This window comes from Branchiostoma lanceolatum, chromosome 4 (assembly GCF_035083965.1).
Source record: "Branchiostoma lanceolatum isolate klBraLanc5 chromosome 4, klBraLanc5.hap2, whole genome shotgun sequence".
NCBI lineage: Eukaryota > Metazoa > Chordata > Leptocardii > Amphioxiformes > Branchiostomatidae > Branchiostoma > Branchiostoma lanceolatum.
In genome coordinates, this window is record NC_089725.1 from 6,757,936 (window position 1) to 6,768,417 (window position 10,482).

Sequence of the window (10,482 nt, forward strand, 5' to 3'; positions counted from 1 at the left end):
AGAGAAAAAGAATTCAAAGATGCAACAGCCATTGATCATACAACATTGTTTGATTTTATTTTTTTCAATCTTCACAAAGTAGGCTCAAAATCCTTTTTTTCTACCAATAAACAGAGATGAAAGTTACCCGTAACAAACAATTTTTACCTGCATCACTCATTTATTTCTCTTTAAATCCACCATTAGGCCACACCAATTCAATTTGTTGCTTCACTGATTTTTTTCAGAAAATAATTTGAGCGACGGTGAAAAAAAAAATAGTCTGGGGTGAAGATAAGGGTTTGCATAACATAAAGAATAAGAGGATTATTCAAGTTTCAGCTTTGTATGGCTCATTTTATGCAATGCACCCTTTTCTTTGATCTAGTACTATAATTTCAGTAACAGAATTACCTTTTGCCATGTTATATATGGATTGATATTGAGAAATAGTTTTAAGAAATTGTAACTTATGCATCAATATGACCACACTTTTTAGGTATGTGCAGGCCTTTATAATCTATTTTGGTGACTATTGAGTTTTAGAACTGAACAAATAGTAAAATTGGGAGACAGTTAAAATTTGTGAATGGGAATAGTGACCCAATTTTGGCTATTCCGAGAAGCAACAAATCAAATTGGCGCGGCCTAAACAATGTTTTGAAGACGACCCTGGACATATTGTTAGGTAATGAGGCGAGTTATGGCCAGTAAAGGCCACGTCTAATTTAAATGATGCAGGCGCTAGGTTAGTCATAAAATTTCTGGTGTCAAATCATCATAAAACAACAAATCTCACATGCTTTTCATTGTTATATGTATTGTGATTACTATAAATTTTTGCACCACTGGCATGGAAATATAGTGGCACATTTAAGACCACTCTGACGATTTTTCCGATTGGAATGCCAACTGCTGGTGAAAAATTTCAGGAATACCGGTAATTGAAATTCTTTGGCATTCAATTTCAAGATAATGTATCTTATTATTACCATATGAATGTACCTACATGCACGTGTGTATGTAAAATTTTAGCACAAAGAGAAACAGAACTTTTGAAAATGTTTTATGGAATATCCTTAGAATCTCCAAGGAGTGAATAAATGATAATACATGTACTTAATATGTCCAATATCAATGCAGAAAAGTTTGTGGGGATTTAATTTTGTGGTTGGGATAAAATGGAGTGTTCGCAGTGGTTTTGGGTTCCTGTTTGAAATAATAGTAGTGTAACAGTCACACAATGGAACGGCTTTTTGCTGTTGTTTTAAGTTCGCAGTAAAAAGTTCACAGCAAAAACCGTGAACATAAAACCACTGCAAACATTTCTGCATTTACAGTACTACAATTTAGTACAGTATGCATTTGAGGCTGCTGTTCATGTGTAGTACTCCTTTCACAAATCCCCTTCCTTATACATGTGTAACAACAGCAATATCTGCACTATGTACAAGTCAAAAGTTCAGGAGATGGCAAAATATAGAACAGTGCTATGTTTTCTTTCCTGCTTCGTAAGGTTTGAATCCCTCTGTCTCCAGCTTTTCCTTGTATTTGTCATACTCCCTCTTCCGAAGAAAATATTTTACCTGCAAAAAGACAAATACAAATGTACAGGCTATGCAGATGATCATAACTTATATTCATTCAGTGACAAGAGGGCAAAGATTTCAACATGCAGATGTATCTACATGTCCAAAAATTCAGCCATGGAGGAAACTTTAAGGTCTAGTTCACTTAAGTAGCCGTTGGGCACCTAATTCCTGATTGGTTACAGAGTTAGGCAGCAGGGAGAAGGTTAAAAGAGATGACCACTTGTGGTCTGGTGCCTCCTTTCATTTTCTGACCACCACCAAGCACCAACATTCTTTTGAAAGTTCTACCTGTATAGCAGGTTTGGACAAGATATTATGTTGTATAAGATATTTTAAGTTTACAGATAGAGATAGGACTTGCGTTAGACATAAATAAGATACTGTTATGCATGTACATGTGTGGTTCGCTACTACTCTCTACAATGTCCAGACCATATTATAGGCAAGTTTTCATGAAAAAAACAACATCATATGCAAGTTGTAGTTACAAAAACTATTTTAAATCAAATGCAATTTTTTTATACATAGGAGAAATCATGCAATCACAAATTATAAGTAGTCAATACCTAATACATGTACATGTACATTATGTAATATACATTTTGCAAAACACACAATCTAGCATCAAAGAAGACACGCTGTCATAATCTAACATACCCATGTATTGGAGCAGCAGCCTTCAAATTCCTGTCTGAGACTTTGGCACTTCGCTGCATTCTCCTCATTCTGTTCTAAACAAGCAAAGAAGCGGTCTCTGGAGTCCCAGCATTTCTGTCGCTGTTGCTGATTGGGTGGCATGGCTCATAACACTCCCAACGTCCCAAGGTATGCGGCTTTGAGAGTAAATAAACGCAAACAACAATAAATGAATAGGAAATACAGGAAAAGTGATGAAAAGTGTCTCAGCTAATTGGATGATTGTGTATCAAATAACACAAGAAACACATAATCTCTAAGTCCAAGCATATCTCTACTGGGGCAAAATACTGTAAATACAGAAATGTTTGCGGTGGTTTTATGTTTGCGGTTTTCGTGGTAAGCTCTTCAGCATGAACTTAAAACTACCGCGAACGTTTTTCCCTCCTACCCCTTTGTCTGCTGTCTATTGTCTCAAACATGAACTTTAAACCACCGCGAACACTCCATTTTCTCCCAACCACGAAATTAAAACCATGCAAGCTTAAATGCATTTACAATTACAGTAGTATCCTGTAGGTCAGACTCAGAATCTCCAGCCAGCCCCCATAGGATGCTAAGTATTCTGCGCCACTATAGAGATCTGCTTGGAGATTACACACACTACTGCAGTCTGCAGGTACAAAAAAAAGAAGGCATTTTGGGTGACCAATATCCTTCAGGTGACAAACTACATGTTTCTTGATGACATTACCATTAGTTTTGCACCTTTTTTGTTTCAGACCACCACCATCACAGGCCACACTTAGGCATGCACATCTAGATCTATTATCACCCCTGGGTATGATGCCTTCAATGGGTTTACCCAGTATTGTATATAAGATAAGATAAAGACAGACAATAAATATTTCGCACCGGAAACCAAGCCTAGTAATGACAAATATTCCAGACTGGAAACGTGCGGTAAGAGCCAGCTTGGGTGAGGGTACTGTAAATTTTTAGAATGCAATGATTGATGACATATGATCGGTTACTTTCTTATTATAATTAGAGCATCAACTAAAGAGTGACAATTTGATGTACTAATTGTACGAGAGTTAGTCAAAAGGTCATAGTACATTGTTTTATTGCAAGAAAATAAAGAACAAAATATTTCAAAAATTGAAAATGTGACAACTCCGTAAATGATGGGAATTTCCTATTTGTGACATGTTTAAGTTAGTTAAAGTTAAAGGTGAACATCAACATGCACAGATTATGTAAATGTTGGATTGATTTGCATACAATTTACAAAAACAAACAAAATTTACAAAGGCTCTAAACATTTCAAGGTGGCATGAGGTTGCCGAACCCTAGCTTTCCCAATCATAAGATATGAACAGTTTGAAATTATCCAAGAAATAAATTTGGTGTGGCCCAGTGTGACTTGCAAAAAATTATTTTGTAACACCCCCCTCCCCGAATCCCCTATGACATAACTACACACACACACAAACCTTTTCCCAGCATATTGTATGCGACCAACGAAACATATTATAAAACCCTGATATGCACAAAACATTCCTTGAACCCTTACCTGAAGATACAGGAACAATACGAACTGGTTTTACTGTAATATCATAAAAACAGTGACCGATTTTTTTGTCCGTTCAGAAGAGGTCAAACACCCACCGTAGCTGACCTCGCCTTTTTACACACCCCATAACCTTTGTACAACACCGCAGAAAACAAATAGACCAATTAATGAAACACATTTTCAGATATCACGAAGACCATCTAGGATATCTAGTATATTGGCAGCTTGTATATTGATTTTGGCGTATTGTTTATTTTAAAGGGACAAGTATATTTTTAATATATTACTGGAAGGTGAAGTTGGTAGGCGGATGGATATTTTTGAGAACAACAGTGAGAGTGAACAAACTCCAACATGGCGGTACATGGATGTGAGTGGACAGAATCTGCTAAAATTGGGGTTAAAAATCGTTCTACGAAGCCTTGAAGAGCACACGAATATTTCTGCTTAGCGTTTGTATATTTGTGACAGTATCGGTGGCCTTAAACGATGTCAGACTCGTCGGTAATTGGGAAAGAACAGGCCGTTCCTTGCAACATGGAGGCGGTGGGAGAGGGAGGTGTACTCGAGAAGTGGGAGGGCGAGGGTAACAACTGTGTGTGTAAACCGCCGAATGGAGGCGAACTTCAGCCCAAGAACAACACCAGGCTAAACGGCTGTGTTGTGGCAATACCGGAGGAAAAGGACGCCTTAGAGAAACACGCAGTTGTCGCTGGAACGAAGTCATCGGGGACGACAGACAACAACAGACACGTAGTCAACAGTGAGGAAAGTACTGTAGCAGAGGCCATGTTAGCTCTCTCGTTGGAAGACGGTTCAAGGGATGACAGAAGAAAAAGAAGTCCAGGAAAAGCAGTTTTGGGTAGAGTGGACAACCCTGTTGTGGTTCAAGAGGATGGTGTGTTGTCGGGAAGGGAACTTCAGATTGAGAAGATTCCATCATCAGGTGATGAAGTGCTTCAAGATGCTGCTGCTGAGGAGGAAGATGGGGAGGACCATGTTAGCTATGTTAGTTACCAATCAGAACTTCAGATGCCAGACATCATCAGGCTCATCACAAAAGACCTCTCAGAACCTTACTCCATATACACCTACCGCTACTTCATTCACAATTGGCCCAAGCTATGCTTTCTGGTAAGTTTCTTTCATGGTGACCAGACCGTAATTAATTTGAGTTGAATAATGGTCTGGCAAATGTTTAGTGCGAAAATGCCGACCATAAAACCACTGCAAACATTTCTGCATTTACAGTATCAGGATATTTCACTGTCAGAACGATTTGCTGATAATGTGGTCATTTTGCTGTCATGGTGGATGTTTCCATAGACTTTACAGTCACTGTTTTTTTTTATAAAGCGTCTAACTAAGGATTGTTCATTTGTTGACATTAGTTGAAGGGAATCCAGGATTATTGCAGGTTGACTTTAAAATCCTCAAAGCATCATGTCAGCAAAATGCACACATCGACGTCGAATCGCATGGTATAGAGTGGAATTGACTCCTGCAAATGTAATGAATTAACAGGACTGTGTCCATTATTTACAGTCCAACATGATACAGTGACTTGTTGATGCACACATTAATGCAAACACACACACAAACAGTCACATACACTGTTCATGTACCACAAAAATGCACAGACATGGACACACCCAAGTCACTTAAAGAAAAGCTCACACAAACTCACTAGCATGCTGTAATTTACTTTTATTTTCACAGTAGCAAATTTTCACGGTGTAAGGAAAATAGAGTCAATTCCACATTACCGAGAGGGTGTTTGTTGCCTTTTGTTCTAACATTTACAAAACCTTTGTAACAATCTATGTGAGATAAGTAACTGTTAAGAACAATTTCCAACATTTATTTGATGTTCTAAATATTTTCTGCTGTGTTCAAACAGGTTAAAAAAATTTCTAACATTGAACACATTATTTGTATTAGTTTCTAAACTGTTGCAACATAGATTGATCTTTTGTTTGAACATGTTCCAACATTCTACAAATATGATATAACTGGGTCAGTGGGCTGGGAACAGGGCAATTCACACATCCCTTCAAAGTATAGGGGATTAGGCCTAGGTGCCATGCATAGACACCTAAAGACAAAAGAGTTGCCAGTGTCCAGACGTGAAATCTAAAAATATACAGAGGCAGACAATAGAGCGTGATTAGCACCTACTTTTATGGGGGCAATAACCCAAATCTACCATTTTGAGAATGATGCAAAATGTTGGAACATGTTCAAACAGTAGAACAATCACACAGATGTTTGAAAACTGTTCTAAATAAAGAGATATTTGTGCAAATACTTTCATAATATTTCCAAAATATATAGATGAGTTCAAACATGTTCAAACTTTCATTTCTAATTGTTTGAATGGTCTGGAATTATTTTGACTGAAATAGTCTTTTCTCTAAAATTGTTCAAACTTATTAGCAATATCATCTGAAAACCCTCTCGGTGACATGGAATTGACTCTAGACATTTTCACTGAACTTAAACTTCACGTTGGCGGCAAGTGCTTTTGAGAACGGATGTGTGAAGGAATCATAAATAATAATAAGTTTAACAGTTTTTTTTCACAGTGATGATAAGTAATTGTTCATGGTACAGAGGTGACTGTGAAAACAGTGAACATAAAGTTACAGTGATTGAAGGAAACAAGACTTACAGTGCTTGAACGCACACATGCACGCTAACGCAAGTTGTTGGTCATATGTCATAACAGGAAGACAATTATTGTGGAATATGTTGCCAGAATTGCTTTTGTCATAGGATATTTGGAGTTTCTTTTAACAACCAGGTAATCTCACCTGCTGAGGTTTCGGTGTCTGTCAGACACCGTCTACAGAGCTTCTGCATGGAGTACTGCTTCTCGACACAAAAGCGCCACCTACATCGGCTAGTTATAGTGGCAAGAAGCAGTACTCCAGTCAGAAGCTCTGAAGAAGGTGTCTGACAGACACCGTAATGTCAGCAGGTGAGATTACCTGGTTGTGTTAAAAGAAACTCCAAATGTTCTAGCAACCTGATGAAACTATTTTCGGATGCTTCTGTCATATTCTATATGTATGTACTTTTTCTTCCACCAGGCCATGTCGGAAGGGAAGTGTGTTGGAGCTATTGTGTGCAAGCTGGACATGCACAAGAAAATGGTTCGCCGGGGCTACATCGCCATGCTAGCTGTAGACGAGAACTATAGGAGGAAATCTATTGGTTTGTACTGTAGTGAGATTGTACAATGCATACTCACTGTACTTGTCAGTTTACATATCAGGGCTCAAAATTATTTTTTTGGAAATAGGTGCACAGAAAAATTTTTGGGTGCAACGCACAAAATAAAGTTAAATGTCAGCAAAACAATTTTGACACAACTGCCTCTCTTAAGAAGTTCAATCTGTAATTCTATCCAGATTTTAAATTTCAACCAAGCAATATATCAAATAGAGTACTACAAAGGGTCATATTGCTTTTTCTGATACTTACATTTCAAGAAAGTTCTTTATACTAGTGTACAAGAGAACCTTAAGTAAATATCTACCTGTAGATACTGTCCACTGTCAAAAATTGGGTGCACAGCTCCAATTTTGGGTGCACACAGGTGCACATGCACTCACTATTTCGAGCCCTGCATATGAATTATGATCGACTTATCATTTAACTACTGTATACAAATACATTGTAACTCAAAGTATACTGTTAAAGTGATTGGAAAATAGTGTTGTGGGAAAGTAGATATTTTGACTGTTTCAACATTAAACTTTGCCGTAGAACAGCCAATACAGGGTTGAAAAAATATGATTGCTCAGTTTTGTTACAAACCATATTTTATTAGAATGATTACATCTTATGCTAGGTTTCATCAGGCCAAAAAGGTTGTAGGCAGAAATGATGGCTTGGCTATTTGTAGAAAGATTTTTCAAATTGCTCGTAAAATATTGACAACTTTCTGTATATTGTAAGTAATACTAATTGATATTGGACGCTCCAAGTTATTTATCTAAGTGCGTACTGCAGTGTGCGTCTAACCAGGCTAGGTGCAATCCTAGTTTATCAGGGCTCCTTAAGTTTACTGTAAATGCAGAAATGCTCACGATGATTTTGAGTTTGTATTTGAAACAATAGTAGCAGTACAGTCACACATTGGATTGGCTTGAAAGTTTAAGTTCGCGGTAGAAAGAGTTCACCGACAAAACTGCGAACATAAAACCACTGCAAACATTTCTGCATTTACAGTACTTCCCCCTTCATTAGTTCCTACTAGTGTAGGAGCCCTGGTTAACTAACTAGGATTGCATCCAGGCTAATGCTCGTCTTCTTTATTTTCTGGAAAGTTGAATTGAGTCCTGTTGTGTCCTCACTTGTTTAGGTTCTACTCTAGTGAAGAAAGCCATCCGTGCCATGACTGATGATGATTGTGATGAGGTATGTTCATGAGTATGTTCTCAAAGAAAATTTCTACAAGAGGTTCTCAGAATTTTCTTTTCTCTTTCTTTCCTTGGGTGTCTCCTACTCCTGGCATTCTGAAGCCAAGGTCACTGAGTGAAGGTCTACAGAATTAAATTGGCACAGTGTGATTGGTCTGCTTTATGATGATAATAAAAAAAATTCAATCATACAATATAATTTCTTTGATACTACATATTCAACTTTTTGCTATTGTGTTTCTTAGCTGTCATTATAAGACTGTATTCAAGTACACAAGCATAATTTTTATTTATTTGGGAAACATTATCATTGCACACCCCAGTTCTTCCGCGACCAGGGTCCGTGCTAGTGCACAACAAAATTTCATGCTGTTGTACCTGGTTAGGTAAATGTTTAACTTTAAGTGTCTGGGTAGCCTGAGTACCATTGTCCTTTTTTCCTATGCCTTGTGTAAAGTTTGATTTTCAATTCTATATTTTGTACTTTTCTCCAATGCAGGTGGTGTTGGAGACAGAGATCACAAACAAGCCTGCCCTGAGGTTGTACGAGAACTTGGGATTTGTAAGGGATAAGAGATTATTTCGATACTACTTGAATGGTGTGGATGCTCTGCGGCTCAAGCTCTGGCTGCGATGAGAATCAGATGAACCCCCTTTGTTATATTGCTGTTTGTGGGAAAGTAGAATTTATAGTGGCTATGTGCTCATGTTCCATACACTGTCACAGACGGGTGTCATTGCACCTCAGTTCGATTTTCTGCTCAGATTCAAAGCCTTGGAACGTGTACTCATTTGTGTGTGAATAAAATGACAAATCTAGTCTTTAATTCACTCTGTTATAGCATTAAGTATCTCTGTTGGCTGATGTAATATTGTTAATTAATATCTCATTAATGAATTGTGTATGTCTCAATTTCTCAAGTACTTCTTACTGAGGTATTTATATGCTACATGTGTTTTGAATAGGAACTGATTTAACAGATGTTAATTACTTCTGTGATGTACTGGTAAATGCCTTGAAATTAGAAAGAAAAGTGAAAATTGCTTCTTATAAGTTATATCAGTGACTGAGACTAGTAGTACTATCACCAGATTGAAACAAGTCTTATTAAAACACATGTCTTTAATTTCCATTTTCTGTCCTGTAAAACTTTTGATTTTAATACATCTCATACGGAACAATTGTAAATCTAAATCAGCCTTGACTGATGAATTGTATGAAGTGAAGCCATCACAAAAATAGTATTAACAGGGTCTAATGTCAATGTATTGTCATGAACTTATCCGTAGCATTCATGTTTTCTAGTATGGGTAATCTGAATTTTTAGTGTAGTCACCCTCCCAGCAGGCCCGATATGCTCGGTTCATTATCTCCCATAGCGGCCCTGCCCTTTCTAGCCTGTGAACTCGCTTCTGGCGATGTTATTGACAGTTGCTCATGAATAATTAATGAGCAAGCCTTTTATGGCACAAATAGCCGTTATTTATGCTCTGAACCCAATGTAGCGATGTAAGACGTAACCTGATCAGTTGACAGCATCCCAGCGTCCTTTGCGCCTTTGCTCTAGATGATCTTAAGCCAGCCCTCTGATTGGCTGAAAGCTGTTGTGGTGGAGACGTCGCCAGAAGTGAGTTCACGGGCTGGAAAGGGCAGGGCCGCTATGGGAGGTAATGAACCGAGCATATTGGGCCTGCTGGGAGGATGAGTGTAGTGTGATATTTTTGATTCACAGGTAGGTGCAGTTGTGTTCAAACAGCTCAAGTTGTCCAAAGTTTCTGTTGACTGTAAAAATGGGACAGCATGAAATAATCTGTGTGAAGAGTGTTGATATGGCATGTAAAAAAAGGACATTCAATTTGCTATCTTCACAGGACAGTTTGACCTGACAGTGTCAGTGTGAAATAATTTGATACCACAGACGACGACACATCAGCATCTTAGAAATGCTCATCTTAAAACTGGAAATAAAGCACTCCTCACGAAAACTACAAGACACAAGGGTCTGTGAAAAAGTTATGTCTTCTGTTTTATTGCAAGAAAATTATTTGTTATACGTGTACATTTTTGTATGTTAGAATGAAGCTGTACACCAGAGGATCAAACTTCAAAAATACCTCTCAATGCAGGCACATTGATAGCCTGGTCCCAGTCTCTAGGGGTCGGTTTAGGGGTGTTTTACCGGGCCCAGTCTGCTTTATTGAGCCTTTTCTGTCAGCCTGTCTACTTAGCTGCCATATAGAATTTTGCAGCCTGTCTACTTTAGCTGCTATA

General features: G+C 37.9%; 2 protein-coding genes across 2 annotated transcripts; one reads left to right on the forward strand and one right to left on the reverse strand.

Moving 5' to 3' along the window:
* Positions 1–31: 31 nt before the first annotated feature.
* Positions 32–3,900, reverse strand: LOC136434139 (cytochrome c oxidase assembly factor 6 homolog). The gene is made up of 3 exons (XM_066426905.1): positions 3,784–3,900; positions 2,229–2,404; positions 32–1,565 (listed from the first exon to the last, which is right to left on the reverse strand). The coding sequence occupies exons 2-3, from the start codon at positions 2,367–2,369 to the stop codon at positions 1,470–1,472; spliced, it is 237 nt and encodes a 78-aa protein (XP_066283002.1). The 5' UTR covers positions 2,370–2,404; positions 3,784–3,900; the 3' UTR covers positions 32–1,469.
* A 199-nt stretch (positions 3,901–4,099) lies between these two features.
* On the forward strand, positions 4,100–10,202 carry LOC136432370 (N-alpha-acetyltransferase 30-like). The gene is made up of 4 exons (XM_066423582.1): positions 4,100–4,917; positions 6,876–6,999; positions 8,153–8,208; positions 8,710–10,202. Exons 1-4 carry the CDS (start codon positions 4,273–4,275, stop codon positions 8,845–8,847), a joined length of 963 nt encoding a protein of 320 aa, XP_066279679.1. The 5' UTR covers positions 4,100–4,272; the 3' UTR covers positions 8,848–10,202.
* The last annotated feature ends 280 nt before the right edge of the window (positions 10,203–10,482 follow it).

What these genes read in the sequence shown, in the direction of transcription:
- LOC136434139 (XM_066426905.1), bottom strand. Translation starts at nt 2,369, where the DNA reads ATGCCACCCAATCAGCAACAGCGACAGAAATGCTGGGACTCCAGAGAC. An exon ending in GCTGCTGCTCCAATACATGG is followed by an intron (nt 1,566 to 2,228) that starts GTATGTTAGATT and finishes GTCTTTTTGCAG; the next exon opens with GTAAAATATTTTCTTCGGAA.
- LOC136432370 (XM_066423582.1), top strand. Translation starts at nt 4,273, where the DNA reads ATGTCAGACTCGTCGGTAATTGGGAAAGAACAGGCCGTTCCTTGCAAC. An exon ending in GGCCCAAGCTATGCTTTCTG is followed by an intron (nt 4,918 to 6,875) that starts GTAAGTTTCTTT and finishes TTCTTCCACCAG; the next exon opens with GCCATGTCGGAAGGGAAGTG. An exon ending in CTGATGATGATTGTGATGAG is followed by an intron (nt 8,209 to 8,709) that starts GTATGTTCATGA and finishes TCTCCAATGCAG; the next exon opens with GTGGTGTTGGAGACAGAGAT.